The sequence below is a fragment of the Drosophila guanche genome, unplaced genomic scaffold (assembly GCF_900245975.1).
Source record: "Drosophila guanche unplaced genomic scaffold, DGUA_6, whole genome shotgun sequence".
Lineage (NCBI taxonomy): Eukaryota > Metazoa > Arthropoda > Insecta > Diptera > Drosophilidae > Drosophila > Drosophila guanche.
In genome coordinates, this window is record NW_022995745.1 from 7,643,908 (window position 1) to 7,662,592 (window position 18,685).

The 18,685-nt window shown below is 52.8% G+C and overlaps 3 protein-coding genes across 6 annotated transcripts; 2 read left to right on the forward strand and 1 right to left on the reverse strand.

Moving 5' to 3' along the window:
- Nucleotides 1-170: 170 nt before the first annotated feature.
- Nucleotides 171-12,131, reverse strand: LOC117581524 (spectrin beta chain). 4 transcript variants are annotated; one of them, XM_034268818.1, is made up of 9 exons: nucleotides 11,988-12,131; nucleotides 7,572-8,218; nucleotides 1,791-7,377; nucleotides 1,523-1,719; nucleotides 1,266-1,434; nucleotides 967-1,017; nucleotides 719-825; nucleotides 484-650; nucleotides 171-394 (listed from the first exon to the last, which is right to left on the reverse strand). In XM_034268818.1, exons 2-9 carry the CDS (start codon nucleotides 8,031-8,033, stop codon nucleotides 208-210), a joined length of 6,927 nt encoding a protein of 2,308 aa, XP_034124709.1. In that variant the 5' UTR covers nucleotides 8,034-8,218; nucleotides 11,988-12,131; the 3' UTR covers nucleotides 171-207. The 4 variants fall into 4 exon arrangements, with proteins under 4 accessions (XP_034124709.1, XP_034124711.1, XP_034124710.1 ...); XM_034268820.1 differs by having other exon boundaries at nucleotides 11,992-12,117; XM_034268819.1 differs by lacking the exon at nucleotides 11,988-12,131 and adding an exon at nucleotides 11,345-11,467.
- Nucleotides 12,132-12,650: 519 nt separating this feature from the next.
- On the forward strand, nucleotides 12,651-16,433 carry LOC117580950 (integrator complex subunit 2). Its single transcript, XM_034267736.1, has 3 exons — nucleotides 12,651-13,642; nucleotides 13,710-15,349; nucleotides 15,411-16,433. Exons 1-3 carry the CDS (start codon nucleotides 12,743-12,745, stop codon nucleotides 16,267-16,269), a joined length of 3,399 nt encoding a protein of 1,132 aa, XP_034123627.1. The 5' UTR covers nucleotides 12,651-12,742; the 3' UTR covers nucleotides 16,270-16,433.
- Nucleotides 16,434-17,256: 823 nt separating this feature from the next.
- LOC117580930 (exopolyphosphatase PRUNE1) lies at nucleotides 17,257-18,685 on the forward strand. The gene is made up of 2 exons (XM_034267710.1): nucleotides 17,257-17,413; nucleotides 17,490-18,685. Exons 1-2 carry the CDS (start codon nucleotides 17,366-17,368, stop codon nucleotides 18,663-18,665), a joined length of 1,224 nt encoding a protein of 407 aa, XP_034123601.1. The 5' UTR covers nucleotides 17,257-17,365; the 3' UTR covers nucleotides 18,666-18,685.

Below are 18,685 nucleotides of genomic sequence, written 5' to 3' on the forward strand. Positions count from 1 at the left end.
ATGGTTTACGAATTGTTGCTCGCTTCTCGCTTTTGCTTTTTGCTTTTTGCATTTGTCTCTTTTACGAAATTAATTTAAATATATGAAAAAAAAATATATATATATTTTTGTTATCTTTCTTTTTCTCTTTTGTATCATGTTTTTTTCTTTCTTTTTTGTGTGTTGTTGTTTTTTGTTTTAATTAGCTGCTCTTTCCTATGCTTGAGTTTACTTTTTCTTTAAAGTAAAAAACAATTTGCGCTTTGGTTCGTCCTTCTGTGAGGTGGCTGGCAGAGTTTGGGATCTGCTGCCCGCCACAGCTGCCGAATCGCTTTGGGCTTTCAGTGAGGTCACCCACTGGGACATTTCGGTATCATCATGGGCCTGCAGCAAGAACTCGGCACCATTGGCGAGCCTGCAAAGAGAAGAGGGCGGAGAGTGCCAATCAGCAACGTGGCTCGGATGAATGATGAATGATGAATGCTTCTCGCTGGTTGTACTCACTTGACGCGCAGCACATGCTTCTTCTTGGTGTAATCACTGGCAATTTCGACAGCAGCGCCCTGCAGATCATAGCTGGGCTCACCGCGGAAGGTCAATTCGGGGTTACTCTTGCAACCCTTCTGATCCTTAAAGAACGAAATGCGTCCGCTACGTGCAGCCATGTAGACCTGAGGGCAAAGGCAACGGCAAAGGATTGTTTATTCTTTGCGGTGTTATTTGTTTGGTTCACACTCACCTTATCCCAGGATCGATTGGAGGACTTCTTGGTGGTCGAGTCCCATTCATGCTTTCGTGTCACATAACCCTCCTGGCCCTCGCCAGCAGCTGGTGTGGCGCCTCGTTCTAAGTAGGAGGAGCAGAGCAATGCCAGAGGTCAAAGATTAGCCAAAGTTTCGATGAAGTATTTCTAGCTACTCGCATGCTACGGTCTACGGGTCTACGGCTGCTCTTTAAATATGATATTGTGATATTATTTTTCGGTACCTGTTTGTATCTCGACAGCGCGCTCGAATTCAACGGCCGTGTCTTTGGCGGCTTCATTTTGTTTTGGTTTTTTGTTAGTTGTTTGTTTGTTAATCCATGGCAATATTTAATAATACATTTTGAATGTTTGTTTTTGGTTTTAGTAAGCATGAGTGAATGATATAGAAACAACATTTTAGAGATCAATTTTGGTCGAACTTGAATCTTGACTTTAATCTATGATTGGCGTAAATATAATTCCTTGTAGGCGGAATGCTTATGCACGTTTTATGAATGGGGAGCAAAATGTCTGTGCCTACCTGTATCATCGTGCGAAGTGCCAACATCGACATCGTCACGCCGCTCAGCCTCACGTTTGGCCAACTCCGCCGCCTCGGAGGCAGCCTTGGCCTCCTGCTCCTCCTTCACCCGCTGTCGCTCAGCCTCCTCGGCCAGCTCCTGGCGCCGCTTCATTTCCTTAAGCTCAAACTGTGAAAGTGAAAGTGAAAGAACATCAAAGTTTAGACAAGTTTTCGGCATTGATTTGCGTGCTCTGCTCTGCGCTCTCTCCACTCACCGTTGTCAATCGCTCAAGTGCACTGAAGCGCTCCTCTTGGGCGGCGGCTGACTTCTCGAATGCCTCGTGCTTCTTGATCAGATTCTCCACCTCGTCGATTGTGTGGCCGAGCTCGGAGGAGAGCAGGTAGGGCTCCTGGGCAATAAGCCAAGCCTCAGCCACGGCAGCATCTCTGGCAAACTGGTAGACCTCCAGGACTGAGCACAAACACAGGAATTGATAGAGAAAGTGAAAAGTGCACAGAAGAATGCTCGAGGATTCCACTTACTCAGCTGTAGATTCTCCCAGCGTTCCTCCCAGCGTCGCAGCAGGGCATTCCGGCTGTTGCTCAGCTGGTGCAGGCGATCCTTGATGTCCGCGGAGGCGTAATGATTGCGCGTGAGCAGCTCCTTGCCCAGCGATATGCAGGCAGCAAAGTTATCCTCGCGCGTATCAATCTCAGCCTTGAGGCTCTGATGATTGTTCATGAGGAGCTCAACGCCGGAGACGTCGCGAGGCTTCTCGGAGGTGTTCATCTGGCGGACGAGATCCTCCATCCAGATCATGAGAATGCGAACCATGTTGAAGAATCGGAAGAGATCGCCGGTGTCGGCTAGCTTCTGTTTGCGTGCATCGCACATGGCCTGCAGATTGTCCCAGGCATTGAGCACCTCCTGCTCGCGGTTGGTAATCTCCTTGGCCTTGTCGCCGGCATAGGCGTCCTGCAGCTTGGCGGACTCCTCCTGGATCTGCTGCACCTGCGAGTAGAGTGTGGTCAGGTCCTGCTGGAAGTTGTAGTGTTTGCGCTGCAGCGTTGACACCGAGCCGGCGTCGCGTCCCAGCTCGTCGGAGACGCCGTGCTGCTTCTCGAGGATGCGGCCCAGCACGTCCTTGCAGTCGTGGAAGAATTTGTGCAGCTCCCGCGAAGCGGCCAGCATCTGTGTGCGCGTCTCAATCAGCTCCAGCAGATCCTGCCACGACTCGTTCAGATTATCCTTCCACTCGGCAATGGTGGCCGAGTCCGAGTGTCCCGCTTGGATCAGGTTGTCCGCAATGCCATTCACCTTGGCCACCCGCTCCCCGCCGACCGCCTCCGTGTCGCGCGCAAACTCATTGAAGCGCTCCGAGAGCAGCGTCACGTGATCGAAGTCCTGGCCCAGCTCCTGGGAGCCCGCGACCACCTCCCGGTCCGTGATCCACTGCTCCAGATCGTCCACCTCGCGACTCAGCATGAACAGCTGCAGCGCCTCGTTGAGTCGCGCACGCCGCTCCCCAGCCAGGTCCTTGAGTCCCGCATAGAGCTTGTCCAGCTGCGACTGCTTGACGGCAACGGCATCGCCGCTGGAAATATCATCGCCGCTGAACTGGCGGGCCACCTCGCCCAGCTGCCGTATGGTGTTGGCATAGTCCTCGACGGACTGCTCGAGGTTCTCGTGCTTCTTCATGAGGTTCTGGGCGCTGATCTCATCCTTGCCGCGATCCTCGACCATCATGTACAGCTCCTGCTCGCTCATCCAGGACTCGGCCTCCTGGGCATCGAAGAAATACTGCTGCACCTTCTCCGACTCCAGCAGATGCTTCTTGCGGTTCTCGATGGCATCCTTCAGCTCCTGCCACTTCTGCGTGAGATCGCTGATCAGCGCCTCGAACTTCTTGGCGTCCTCGTGCCCCTCGTCGATGAGTTTCCTGCCATTGTTGCAGATGGCATTGATGCGCGGCTCATGGTTGTCGATCTCCGTGGCCAGCGACTGGTTCTTCTTCTTCAGCACATGCACATTGAAGAGGGAGTTGCCGTAATCATTTGAGTTGGCCACCGGCAGCTTCTCGTCGATCCACAGCTTCTCATCCTCCACGTCGCGACAGAACTGGAAGGCTTCCTTCTTCTTCTCCAGCTGCTTCTGGCGCTCCATCAGCGGCGCCTTGATCTTCTCGAAGCGCTCCAGCACGGCGGTCTTCTTGACGACAATCGGCTCGATCTGCTCCTCGGGCACGGTCTTCTGCAGATACTCCGTCTGCTTGTCAATCTCCTCCACCTGCCTGGCCTTCACCGCCATTTGGGTCTGGATGACCTGCTGCTTCTGCATGAGTATGTTGACGGATGTCAGATCGTTGGCCGTGTCCCCGCTGACAATTTGCTTCTCCAGATCGGTGATGTACGAGTCGATGTCGTCGCATGTCTGCTGGACGAGCACCTCGCGATTCGCATCGAACAGCATGGCGCCCTTCTCCTTGGTGTGCACCTCGAGGTCATCGAATTGCTTGGCCAATTCCTTCAGCTTGGGCTCGATGACGTCCTTGAACTCGGGCTTCTCGCTGGACAGCTCCTGTGCGGACTTCTCGGCCTCGAACAGGCGCTCCTTGTTGGCCGCAATCTCCGCCTCGAAGGCCTGATGGCGCGTCCACTTCGAGTGGATTGTCTTGGCGCTTCTGTATGTCTCGTCCTGTGACGTGGCGTACTTCTCCTGCACCCACTCGGCCAGCTCCTCGAGGTCCTGCAGGAACTCGTGCAGCTTCACCTGATTCTTCAGCTTCTCGTGCTGATCGAGTGCCCGCTGCCGGTTGTCGTCCCGCCTGCCGGTTATGTTCTCCGCTCGCTTGCCAATCTTGTCCGCATCGAAGTGCTCCTTCTCGACGAGCGTGTCGGCCACTTGGAGCAGCGTATTGATCTTATCATCGTTCGCCTCCATGGTGGTGAGGAAGGCCTCGTGGCGCTTCAGCTGATTCTCCGCCTGCTCGAGATTCACGGGCGTGTCGTCCTTGCTGAGGAAGTGCTCCTGCTGGCTGAGCAGCACCTCCGTCTGGCGGGCATCGCGATTGAAGAGCTGCTGGTCGAGACTCTGCGACAGCAGCACCTGGCGATTCTCCCACATCTGATGCAGCTCCTCCCAGCCATCCTTGAGCGCGTTGAGGCGCTCGCGCAGGAACATGTACTGCGGATCGTCGGAGGTGCTGCCCTCGGAGGTCAGCCGCTCGCCGTACTCCATCATGTTCTTGTAGTCCTCCGTGTAGTTGTCGATCTCCTCGCGTATCGACTGATGCTGGTTCAGCAGCTTCTCGGCCTCGGGCAGCGAGGTGGGCGTGTCCTCGGAGGCCACGTCCGTCTGGGTCTTGGTGAGCCACGTCTGGAAGTGGTCGAGATCGCGCAGGAAGCGATGCAAGTCGCCGGCCTCCTCCAGCTTCGAGTCGCGCTCCTTCAGCATCTGCGTGAGCTGCTCCCAAATCAGTTCGATCTGAGCGATGCGCTCGCGGATCAGCTGCGCCTCCTCCGGGTGCTCGTCCTCGATGCTGTTCGCCTCACGCTCCAGGCTCGACAGCTTGGCCTGAATGGCCGCCAAGTCGCGATCCATGCCGCTCAGACGTCGCTGCAGTGTCATGACGCCAGTCAGATCCATCTCCAGGCTGTCGGTCTCCGTGAGGATGCGCTTCTTGTCCTCGATCCACGAGATGGTCTCGCGGCACTCGATGTAGAAGGTCTGGACACCGTGGGCGGACTTCAGGTCGTCCATCTTGGCCTCGGCCTTCTCGCGCAGCGTCGACCACTCCTGGTTGAGGTGATTCTGGCGCTCCAGAATCTCGTCGGAGTTCGGGTGCTCCACGTGGAGCAGTTGGCGGGCCAGCTGGTTGACCACCGCCACGCGCGAGGCATTGGCGTTCATTTCCTTGTCGAAGCCCTCGAAGCGATGCTTCATGATCTCCACATCCTCGATGTCCTTGCCGGGCACCATGGTGTCCAGCATCTTGGTCTTCTCCTTGATCCATTGCTCCACGCCGTCGGCCTCCGACATCAGTTTGTAGAGGCTGAGGGCGTCGAGGAGACGCTGCTTGCGCAGCTTCGCCAGCTCCGTGAGCTCCTTGTAGCGGCTGTCGATCGCCTCCAGGCGCTTGTCCACGTTCGCCTTCTCCGCTTCGTTCAGCTTGAGGCTCTCGGCCTGCTTGTGCAGGGCATCGATGACCTCGGCGTAGTTCTTCAGCTCGTCGGCGACATCCTTGTGCTTCTTCAGCAGCGACTGGACATTGGCCTCGTCGCGGCCGACGTCCTCGCTGGAGACAATGCGCAGCGTGTCCAGCATCCAGTTGTCGACATCGTCGGCATCGGCGAACAGCTGGAAGTACTCGACGGCATTCTCCAGGCGCTGGCGGCGGTACTTGGTGAGATCGAGGAGGTGATCCCACTTGGAGAGGATCTCCTTGAGGCGATCCTTGATGCGATCGGCCCCAAAGTGTCCCTCGGTGATCAGCTCCGCCCCGACCTTGGCCACGTTCTGCAGCTGGGGATCGTGCGAGGTGATCTCCGACTCGAGGGCCTTGTGCTTGCTCAGCAGCAGATTGACGGTGGTCAGGTCGTGGCCGATCTCATCGGTGGACACGATCTGCTCCTTCTCCTTGATCCAGTTCTCCTCGTCGGCGGTGTCCCAGTAGAACTGCCAGAGCTTGCGGCTCTCCTCCAGCCGGCTGCGTCGCTCGACGGCGAGGCGCACCAGCTCCGCGTAGGCATCCTCCAGCTGCTGGACGCGACTCACGATGATCTCCGGGTCGCAGGGCTTGTACGACTCCGGGTCGTCGCTGAGGAACTTCTGCGAGTTCTGCACCACGACCTTGACCCGCTCGCCGAGTATGTTGATGTCGGCCTCGACGAGGGAGTGCTTCTGCAGCAGATCCTCAACGCCCATCAGATGCTTGCCGTAGTCGTCGGTCATCAGGAGCTGCTTGATCTCCTCCATGTTGTCGAGGATGTAGAGCATCTCCTGGAAGTTCTGCTGCAGCTGCAGCGAGATCTCCAGCCGCATGCGACGGGCGCGCAGCAGCTCCAGCAGATACGTCCACAGACGCATCACATTGTCCTTGCGCAGCAGGATGCGCTTCACGTCGTGATAGCGCTCCGACTCGAGCTCGTCGCAGACAGCCACCACGGCCTGGACACGCTCCTCGTACGCAAAGATGTCCGTCTCGATGGCCTCGTGCTTCTTGGCTGCCGCCTCAACGGCCGCCAGGTCAAAGCCAAAGTTGTCCTGGCTGACGAGACGCTGGTTCTCCGACAGCCACGTCTCCCGCATGGATGCCTTGCGGTCGAAGCGTGCGGCCAGCTGCTCGAGCTTCTCCTGTCGAATGAGCTCCTCGCGCAGCGCCAACTCGCGCTCGTGCTCGGCCTTCTCGAGCCGCTCCCAGGCCTTGTTGATGTCCGATATCATTTTGCCCTCCTTGGGGGTGTAGGGCTTCTGGTTGTTCGCCCGCATCTTCGACTGCAGCGTGAAGAGCAGCACCTCCAGGTTGCCCTTCTCCACAAACTTGGGCGGCTTCTCGATGGTGCGGTAGTTGGAGAACTGCGCCAGTTGTCCCTGGACACCCACCAGCGAATTCTCGAACTCGCGCTCACCCAGCGACGTGATGGTCGTCTCAATCCACTTGAGCAGATCGCTGGTGAAGTGCTCGTAGTCGTTGATCATCTTGTCGTTCTCCATGGCGATGCCGACCACCTTGCCGATGCGCTTGCCCTGCACCGTCTCCTGCTTCAGCTTGCTGAAGTAATGGTAATACGTGACGACGTACGTGATGATTGACTTCTCGTCGGGATGCTCCACGAACACATCCTCGGCGTCGAGCAGCTTGGCCAGGCCCAGCTTGTCCTCGGCCACATCGAACGCGTTGTTCAGGTTGTGTATGGCATTCGTCTTGGACAGCTTCTCGAACTGCACCAGATCTGGACGGTGTTTGTGGATGATGGCATTGAAGGCGAGTCCATCGCGCCACGATGTTGTGAAGTTCCTCACATTCACATTCTGGTAGCCGGCGGTCTTCATCTGGCACCACAACAGCAGCGCATCCTTGGCCGATTTTGTTTCCTTGTTGTCCACCTCCTCGATGGTAATATCTTGAATCTGTTGTGTGTGTGTGTGGAAGGGAGACAAAATGTGTGTGTGGGTTACAGTTACAGTTAGTGAGAGCCAAACAAAATATATGCAAATTCGAGTAGAAAACTGAGTGGCAACGCCCAAGAGTGATCTCTCTCTCTCTCTCTTTCTCTCTCATACTCGTATGTTATGCTCTTTTCTAAGAACGAAGGAAAGCTCACCTGGAAGCGCAAGATAATCGTCCAGATGAGGCCCAAATTAAGGGATGCATTGCCATCGACAATATCGTGGGAGCCAATGTTCTCGAGATGCACACGCTGTTCCCGCAGAAATTGTAGCGCCTTGTCGACATTCTCCAAGCAGTGAATCCTCATCTTGCCCTTGGTGGGCTTCGGCAGACGCTCGCCGGAGAGGACTTCGAGCAGCTTAATTAGATGCTTGCCATCCCGCATGTCCACATAGAGGTCGGCGATGCGGCAGTTAACGCGGCACAGATGCGAATTAACCCACTTGGTGAAGGTCTTCTTCTGTACGCTCTCACGCTCCTCGGCGAGGGCCTTGATGCGGCTACGCTCGAACAGCCTGGAGCTGCTGTTGCCGCCATCGTATTCGTATTCGTCGATATATTCGTTGCCGGGCCCCTGACTGGGGTCCCATCGAACAATTGAGATGTCCGTCGTCATTTTTGCTTATTTGAACGTTCTACAGTTTCCACACTTTTCGTTTTTCCTTCTCTCTGGTTTTGATAAAGTTATGAGTTCTGCTCTGCTCCTTCCTCCTTCCTTCCTTCCTTTTTTCCGTCGTCAAGTTGCGCGTTTTTTTATTATTCTAGTCCAGAACCGAATTTGCTGCCTTCAGAGGAGAATCACTGCAAAAGGAAACGAAAGGAGAGCAAAGGTAAGCCATTGGGCGGAAAACTGTGTGAATATTATTTTGGCTAATTTGTGTATGGGGATGATTCATTGAAGTGACGTCATGGGCGGGCAGGGTCGCCTGGGTCAACCCAACAACAAGTCCGATCGCAACTGTACCACTCTGTCTCACTCACTCTATCGGACACACACACACACACACACATACATACTGGTAGTTAACGCGATTACATCACACACTGGCCGGCAATACCCCCCCCCCCCCTCCAACCCAAAAAAAAAAAGAATAAAAGTGTGAGACTCTCTCTCTGCCTCATTGTTTAACCCATGGCTATCCCCAGCCAAATCTCCTCCTAGGGGGGCCAACATTTGATGAAATTGCAGGAAATTCAATTCACAGAAAAAAAACTATCCAAAACAAAACCCAGAATACGGTATTCAGGGTACAAATGTATGTATGTAGTACATCAATCCATTTTGATTTCACACAGCCTCACAGAGCATCTCTACACAACATTTTGCACTGTAGAATAGAAAACCAATTACCTTTCGCATGCAAAATCGTTCACACATTCCCGATGTTATCTCTACAAAACACAAATGAGCAGGGGGGCATGGCTAACCGATGTCAGCTTCCTTCTGCACACATGACCTATTCGTACTCAATGCTCAGGTTTATGTCTCTAAATGTGGATTCCGAAGCCTTTTTCCATTCTAGAGAGAAAAACATAAATGATGCCACCACACTCACACTGCAAAGCTCAAAGGCTCCACACACTGACGAGCTTCCCATCTCTACACACCTCCCTAGCGCCGACAAAGCGGGGCTTCACCTCTCCAAATGATTAACCGTTCACGCTGTCGTCCATCATTCATTCGCACTGCCCTCCACTACGGGCGCAGTATTTTCGCACTTGTGCTAAGTAAACGAAATAGGTTATGCTCGAATGTTGGGCTCGAACTTTGGATGCAATGAAAATGTGTACATATGTTTTACTGCCTCTCATATGTAGACATACTTATGTACATATGTACTTGGAACTTTCTCCTGCTTTCACATTTTAGTTTGAGGCACTGCAATTTTCATTTCGAATTTGATTTCGGTTTTGCGGACCTAGGTCAAGCGAGAATGATGCAAAACGTTAAATATGTATCCACAACCGGGTACGTATGTATGTGTTGGTTTCTTTGTGTGTGTGTAGATGTCCTTTGACGGTTGTTCCAGCACAGGCACAGGTGCTGGCTGGGGGTCATTCCTCCAGCAACACAATACATACACAACTGTTTATCTGCTCTGGCTCTGGTCTGGCTAAGGCTCTACTCCGGCTGTGGTTTTCTCGCTCTGCCCTACTCTGGGCTCTTCACAACACTATGAGAGCTGCAGTTAAAGCTCTGCCGCTGTCGCAGTCGCTGCCGCTGTCGCCACCGTAGTTACTGCTGATTTCATTTGTACTAATTTTGCGACAACAACAACCACAGCAACAGTAAGAGAAAAAACTTGTTAAAACAAACAATAGAAAATCAGCACACTAACACAAGCACCTACATATGTACGTACAAAGCCACGTAAATGTATGTATGTTTCCATGTCCATACGCAATCACACACAATAGTGGCTTCTATCTATTACGTAATATTTTTAATAAAACGAAGCTTAAAACTTGCCGCAACGCAAAAACAACAACGAATGAGCTAACGAAAGAAAGAGCAAGCCCGCGAGCCCTCTCACGCACAATGGAAGAGAGAGAGAGTGTAAACGAGAGAGTATTTGTATTGTATCTGCTGTATATCTGAAGGTGGTGCAGTAGTTCCAGCGGGTGGGGGTGGGAGTAGCAGCTCAACTCAGGGTTGGTTTCCACAACTCAAAATGCACTCTCTCATTTGTCGCTCTCTCTCTCTCTCTCTCTCTCTCCCCCCCATCAATATTTCCATCTCCGTCTGTCTATCCATCTTGCGATGTTTAATTATGATTGCCTGGCGCACAATTTAATAAGTGATCTTCTTATGAGTTCATCACTCATCATTTTCATGAAGGCTAGCAGATAGAAAGAGAGAGAGCTGAGTGTCTGTAGAGAGAACGTGTGCAGGGCGTGGAGGAGTTGTAGAGTGGTTGTGCAACTCCCGAGTTCAATTAAGCAGGCCAAGAGTTCAGCTCAGCTCAATTCAGGCCCAATGCAAACCACCACCAAAGTCAAAGTTGTGTTTTTTTTTCCTTTTCTGTTTCTGTTTCTGTTTCGGTTTCAGTTTCTTCTATGGAGAAACCAGTTTATTGGGGTGGGGTTGGGGCATCACAGTATCACAATATTTGTTGTTCCTTTGCATTTTTTCAAACAAGAGTTACATTATTATGTTTTCCAGTTGCGGGCCTCCGCTCCCCTCTATATGCGGCATGGGCCCATGTACGTGCCACAGCCTGCTGTGTTTGTTTGCGTGTCGGTGTGTTTACAACTGTACAAGTGAATGATAGCCGCTGATTTGTCATAAACAAGGTGGGCCAGAACATCACACTCGCTCACACACACACACGTGCACGAACTATCGGAGCTAAAGAGCAAGTGCAGCGCCAACGCCACACCGTTTTCACCCATTATTGCCAGTGGATTTCTTTCTCTTTCCTACAAAAAGACTCAACTTCAACTCGTGACCTCTTGTACACGAAAGGGAGAGGGAGAAGCGACGAAGGAGTTCCTATTTTTACATGGGGCGTATGGGTATACTTGTGTGTGCGTGAGAGAGTGTGTGCACGTAACTGTATTTCAAAGTGCAAGCGTATCTATGAGGAAGCGAGGAGTGTTCCGCCGCTTGTATTTCTGTACGAATCATAAACATGCACACATGTATGCGTGTATACATTCAAGCATACATATGTATGATTGAGTGAGTGAGTGGATCTCCGATTAGGCGATTGCCTGATATTTCATTTTATCACCAACTGACGCAAATGTTACTTAAGGCTCTTCTTCTTATGTTTCAGGTTCTTGTTCTGCTTATTATTTCTCTTCACGTACGTTCTCGATGTTCTTTATGCTCGACTTTCGGGCGTTTGCCGATCACTTTCTCACTGTTTCTGTTTTGTTTTGACTCGAGTTCGAATTTTGATTTCAGTCACTGCATTAATTTACCGTTTTAACACAATCTTCTCTCACACATTCGTCTCCATTGAGACATTCGAGTATGGTGGGGGAGGGTGGGTAAAAACATAAAAATAAAACGAATCCGAACGTCCGCCACTCGACCACACACTCACGTCCAATTCGATTAGGAGGGCAGTAATGAGACAAGCGAACCACACCACACGACTTGGGACTGCGGGACTTGTACGCGCTCGCTCTGCCCAAAAACCAAAATGATGTCATCGACGGCAGCGACGGCAGCAGAAGCAGCTACAGCGGCGCTGTGGCGGTGGCGGTAGAGCAGGCAATTTTAATCGATGATGTTTTTATTATGTATGTATGCGCACGGCCTAACCACTATATATTATATGCCACAGCATATAGGGTAGAGCACATTTATGTCCGGATTACTAATTGGTTAGTTTTAGTCCACTCTGATCTGGCCCACATTTCAATCTCTCAGATACTTTTTTTCTTCACTCTACTCTCTGCTACTTTCTGCCACTCTCTTCTTCTCACTAGCCTGGTTGCCAGAGGTGGGAAGAGCTAGAGCTAGAGGTAAGAAGCACAAGCACTTGGGCGTTGGTCTGTTTTACCGACAGTTTTCGGCGTTATTTCGGCATTTTCACTGCGCTCCGCAACTCTCACTTACCTACTCGATAATTTTGCAGCTCTGTTTGCTATAATTGATTCATAAAACACAGCAAATATCATAGATTTCACACGTTAAAACTTATAATTTCGGTCTGGCGGATATGGAAAATGTATGTATTCAAAACATCGGAGAGAACCAGTGTGACCGCGGAATGGTCGATAAGATGTACCGCCAGACCCTCGAAAATATACCGAAACATACCTTTCATTTTCAAAATATACTTTAAATATACCGTATTTCCTTAAACCTTTTCGTCGACTTTTATGTTCTGTTTAATATTACCAGCTGGTTAGGACTCTTAGCTTTATAAATGTAATTTTACTCAATTCATCATTCAATTTCCCGCAGTATTGGCTGACTTTCATCGCTTATCTTTATTGGATTGATTGCAAAATAAGGCTAAAACTAAAGAGGTCAACCTTCTCTCCAAGGGTACTAAATGTTGCTTATTCCATGAAGAATGTTGTGGAACAGCGCTGCTGGTAAAATACGTGAGATATTTTGATATCGAAATTAAGTTATAATTATAAGTGTCCCTCTGTCTGTTGGTCCTATCAAAATCGATGAAAATAATATAGCTTGCGGTATATTTACGGCACATTTAGAAAATGAGTGGGTATTTTTTTGAGGGTCAGTCGGTATAGCCTGCCAATGAGTCTGCGGTCGCACTGATTTTCAATTCCATTCCCCTGGACGGGTCTGATTTTGTTTTTGAATTTTGAATCCCGAAAAGCTACGGCCAGTTATTCGAAATGCTGGCCCCGGCTCCACTGACCAAGATCACGCGCATCGAGCTGGACATCGACAAGCTCGGACACTGGGCCAAGACGAAAAAGACGCCGGTTCAAGTGTACGATGTGTCCGAGCGTGTCTTCACGTCGATGCAGAATCTGGACATTACCTCGCTGGCCAGCTACCCGGAGGCCGAGATCCGGCCGGTGCTGCCATCGCTGGTGCGGATGAGTTTGCTCTCGCCACTGGACAACACCACATCCTCCATGGAGTCGCGCAAGCAGATCCTGGCCGTCCTCATTGGCATCGAGGTGGTGAACAGCATCGTTTCCTATCTGCAGGTCAACTACCACGAGCTGGAGAACGAGCTGAAGAAGGAGCTGCAGACGCGCCAGAAGACGCCCTACTTCGAGGGCCAGCAGCAGGAGTACGGCCTGCAGTCGGGCATCGCTCTGGGCTTCGAGCGGGCCGATGTGGCGCGCAAGGTGCGCGTCGTCCTCTCCGAAATATTCAATCTGCAGCAGCAGGTGGCCGAGCAGAAGCCAGCCGCACACTCCGAGATGCTCGACGATGGCATCTACCTCGAGGAGGTGGTGGACATTCTCTGCATTGCCCTCGCCGAACTCCCCTCCCTGCTCAACATCCTCGAGCTGTCCGATGCCCTGATCAGCGTGCCCAACGGCTATCGCATCATCACGGCGCTGGTGGCCAACTTTCCCGACTGCTATCGCGACGTTGTCTCCCACGTGATTGCCAACTACGACGAGGACGGCAGCGATGGCAAGCACAGGCTCGCGCTGCTCATGTCCCTCAGCGAAATGAACCCCACCCAGGCGCTGGCCAATCGGGCGCTGTGCGTGGAAATGATGAAGGGTCCGTCCTTTATGCTCAAACTGGCGCTCAAGCATTCGGATGATCTGGTGAGTGATTCGCGCCCGTTCCCCAGCCTTAAGCAATGTCTAAATGTTTGCCTTTTGCTCTCTGTAGATCCCCTTCCTCACGGGCTTGCTGCTGGGCAACGATCAGAATCTGCGCTGCTGGTTTGCCATCTACACACGCTCCAGCCAGAAGCGCAAGGGCGATGCACTCAATCTGGTGCGTGTGGAGCTGCTGCAGAAGGTGGTGAAGACGACGACAAATGCCGCAGAGCTGAAGGACTTCAATCTGCAGGGCGTGGTGCTGATGCGTCTGTACTGCGCCCTGCGCGGCATTGGCGGCCTCAAGTTCAACGACGACGAGATCAATGCGCTGTCGCAGCTGGTGACGAGTCGGCCACAGCCGACGCCATCGGGCTTGAGATTCGTCACCCTGGGGCTGTGCATGCTGATAGCCTGCCCCTCGCTGGTGTCGACCATACCGCTGGAGATGAAGGCCATCGAGTGGCTGCAGTGGCTGACGCGCGAGGATGCCTTCTTCTGCAAGCGCTCGGGCACGAGCACCTCGCTGGGGGAGATGCTCCTGCTGCTGGCCATACACTTCCACAGCAACCAGATCACGGCCATCAGCGAAATGGTCTGCTCCACGCTGGGCATGCGCATACCCATCCGGCCGAACAGCACCAGCCGCATCAAGCAGCTCTTCACGCAGGAGCTCTTCACCGAGCAGGTGGTGGCCCTCAAGGCGGTGCGTGTGCCCGTGACGCCGAACCTGAGCGGGACGATACCCGGCTACCTGCCCGTGCACTGCATCCATCAGCTGCTCAAGTCGCGCACCTTCCTCAAGCACAAGGTGACGATCAAGTCGTGGATCTTCAAGCAAATATGCAGCGCGGTGCGGCCCATACATCCCGTGATGCCCGCCCTCGTCGAGGTGTTTGTCAACACGCTGATAATCCCCAATCCCACCGGGAAGGTGAACATCGATCACATCCACATGCCCTTCACCGAGGTGGAGATTCTGCACGTGTTCCGCACCTCGCAGCTGACGTTGTTCGGCGAGGACCTGCCACCGATGACGGAGAGCGAGGAGCTGGCCAAGGTCGAGGTTAGCTGTCCTCTCACCGCCCAGCTGCTCATGATCTACTATCTGCTGCTGTACGAGGACACGCGATTGATGAACCTCAGCGCCATCGGCGGACGCAAGCAGAAGGAGTACGCGAACAACTTCATGGGCGGACTGCCGCTCAAGTATTTGCTGCAAAAGGCGCACAAGTATCACGGCGAGTATCAGTTTCTGTTCCATCCGCTGCTGCGGCTGATCATCTCCAATTATCCGCACCTGAGCATGGTCGATGACTGGCTGGAGGAGCACAATCTGACGACGCTGGGCATCGAGGCGCTTGACTGTCCCTGCCCCGAACCAACGCCCGAGCAGCTGAGCCGCGCCCTCGAGCACATTCAGACCAAGCCGCGCCTGGCGATACGCATCTTCAAGCAGCTGCTGCAGCTGCCCGCCGAATCGCTGGCGCAGTACGGCCAGCAGCTGGTCAAGCATATGCCGGCGGTGTTCCAGAAGTCGGTGCCGCGCTACATCAAGGATCTGTTCCACGATCTCTGGCTGCGGCTGAACGCGGTGCTGCCCACCACGCTGTGGGTCATGTCGCTGCGTGCGATCACGAACAGCGCGGACTCGATCAATCGTCGCACCTTTGCCAACGAGAGCCTGCTGGAGCCCATGGAAGTGTTGAGGTGAGTACCAAGGAGTCTTGGGATCTTGGAATGCAATTCGATCTAATGTCCCTTCCTGCAGCTGCCCCAGGCAAGTGTTTTGCTCGCCGTATCTGCTGATGATTATGCTGCGCATACTGAAGGGCAGCCTGGCCGCCTCGAAGACATATCTGAACGTGTACATGCAGCAGAAGCAGGTGCTGGACAAGAACGGGCTCGTGCAGACGGACGCCGATCGGGAGGAGCTGAAGACAACGCTGATTGCCTCGCAGGAGAGCGCCGCGGTGCACATTCTGCTCGAGGTGCTCGAGTACATGTCGAACAATTCGCGGGATCGGCTGTCGCATCTGGAGCTGCGCGAGATCCAGGGCATCATTGGCACCTACGTGCATCAGGCATTCATCTCGGAGCCCTCGCTGGCCAAGCTGGTGCACTTCCAGACGTACCCCAAGTCGGTCATCCCCATGATGGTGGCCAGCGTGCCCTCGATGCACATTTGCATTGACTTCGTGCACGAGTTCCTCAACGTCAACGAAATGGACAAGCAAATATTCACCATTGAGCTGACCTCCCATCTGGTGCTGAACTACTCGATACCCAAGAGTCTGGGCGTGTCCAAGTTCTGCCTGAATGTGATACAGACGACGCTCTCGCTGCTCACCGTCTCCTCCAAGTGCAAGTTCCTGCGCCACGTGCTGCCGGCCATGGTGCGCTTCGTCGAGACGTTCCCCATACTCGCCGACGACTGCGTCAACATTCTGATGAACACCGGCCGCAGCCTTCACTCGCAATCGTCGCTGGGCGTCACCACCATGGAAATGCCGCTCACGGAGAGCGCCAAGCTCTGGTCGTACCGCGATGCCCAGATGCACATCGTGCTGATAGAGGATGCTTTCAAAGCCCTGGTCTCCGCCGTCATGCGGAAGTCCGAGTTGTATTAGCCCCCAGAGAATATTGCTAGAATAATATATATAGAATCCATATCCCCCCCCCCCCTATATAGATGTACATAATTCCCATTGTACCTTCGCGCCTGACCCTGCCCCTGCCCATCTACCAATCTCCAAACTTGTTATACGGTGTAATAAACAAATTCATAAAATGACCAAAATAGCTAAATAAACAGCTCCATTCAATTGAAATAGCTTGAAATGAAGCGGGATTTACGTTTTCAAATAACCGCCGAAATGTTCAACTCTTTTTAGCTTCTTTATAGCTAACACTTGGCGGGAAAAAGATGAGCATTTTCTTCTTCGCTTTTCTTTCGCTAAGCGCGAGTCACGACTTTTGGTTGAGCCGAGGTCTTGGGGCATTGCTATTGCGATGTAAATCCAGGCGGCACTCATCGGAGCTCAGAGGCAGCACCTCAGTGCCATTGAGAGCGGAAAATGTGAGTACAAAAGCGTATAATAAAATACACATTTTTTCCTCTTTCTTTCTTCGCGATTTTTGGTTCCTCTTTCCTTTCATTCGTGTGCAGTTTTGCCGCGACAAAAAATATATCATCTGATCATTTCATTCGACCATTTCCTTGAGGGAAAATCGTGTCGGGTAGTGTAGATTAGGGTCTTCGATTCAGTTTTTTATAAAATATTCTCCCAATTTAATTTACTATTTGTATTTTCCTTTTCATTTCAAATATTTGATTTCGAGACAGAAATTCGATCGGAAAGAAATTATCGCTGGCGAAGGAGGAGTGGTTTCCTTCGAAACAGTCACAATCCTAATGAGTTACAAACAATACAAAAAAGCATTGAGGAAAGATGTATCATTAAATCAGCCAATCCTGCTGGGAATTGAATAATGATTCGAGTAAAATTACATTTTTAAAGCCGAGAGTCCCAACCAGCTGTAAATGTCAAATTGAACATAAAAATCGAGGAAAAAATTTTAAGATTCATCGATATTCGATTTATCGATAAATTCGCGGTCACACTGTTGATGGGGGGATTGTTGAGCTTTCTGTCGAATTTTTGTCATAGATTTTCTTGATTTATTTTTGGTTTTGGGCAGCTGAAAGGCAATAGCTAATTGAGAATGCGTTTTGTGCGTTTTCTTACCCAAGCTCGGACCACGCTCAGCCGTGTAAGTATGCCCCCGGAGACGACCTTCACCGGCATCATCATCTGACCTCTAAATTTCGGGGAATTACTCGTTTCAGTATCTGGCAGAGGGTTCGTCGACGGTTGCCTGGCAGCAGCAGTTGGAACTACGCAAGCTGCACGTAGTAATTGGCAACGAATCGTGCGACCTGGACTCGGCCATCTCAGCCCTGACGCTGGCCTTCATTTACGCGGAGCGCCACCAGGAGCACGACTATGTGCCCGTGCTGAACATTCCACGCAGGGACTACCTGCTCAAGACAGAGGTGGGTCACATGCTGACCAAGTGTGGCATTGCCGAGGCCATGCTGCTCTTTCGCGACGACTTGCCCAAGCAGTTCACGGGCGATGTCAGCGTGCTGCTCGTCGATCATCATGTGAGCGAGTTGGCGCCGCAGGTGCTGGAGATACTCGACCACAGACCCATCGATGCTGCCAATCCGCAGTACCTGCTGCTGCCCGAGAGCTGTGTGCGCAGCATTGAGCCTGGCGTTGGCTCGTGCGCGACACTCGTGGGGCAGCGCTACTTCGCCGCAGAGCAGCCACGTTCGCCCGTCGTTGCGGAGCTGCTGCGCGCCACCATAGTCCTGGATACGGTTAACTTTTCGGCCACGGCCAAGCGTGGCTCGCCCGCGGATCTGGGCATGGTGGAGCAGCTGGAGCGGGAGTTGTGCGAGTCGCAGACTGAGCTGGTGGAGCGCACGGAGCTCTTCAATGAACTGGTGGCAGCACGCGCGGACATCAGCAAGCTGACACTCAGCGAGGTGCTGCGCAAGGACATGAAACTCATACAGACAGAGCGTCAGAAGGTGCCTGTGGCCGGCATGCCCGTACTCATCCGGGACTTCATAGAGCTAAGTGGCGCGGAGCAGGCGGTGAGGGAGTTTGGCATCGACAGCAATCTGCTCGTTATGCTCGGCATGTACGTTTCCCCCGTGGATGGTGCGGTGCAGCGGGACGTGGGACTCATCTCGCTGGCTGGACAGAGTCAGCTGTTGGAGTGCGTGCGCCTGGCCTTGGTGGGCTGCCAGGAGCCGCCGCTGGATCTCAGGGCGCACGCTGTGGGCAGTCGCTTCATGGGCGGCTGCTACCTTCGTCAGCATAATCTGCGCGCCACACGCAAGCACATTCAGCCGGTGATCAAGCGTGCGCTAATGGACTGGGAGGAGCTGCACGGCTTTGGCTGCAACGAGGTTTACTTCTTCAAGGAGAAACCCAAGCTGGGACTGTCCTAAGCGGGTGGGGAAGGGTGGGG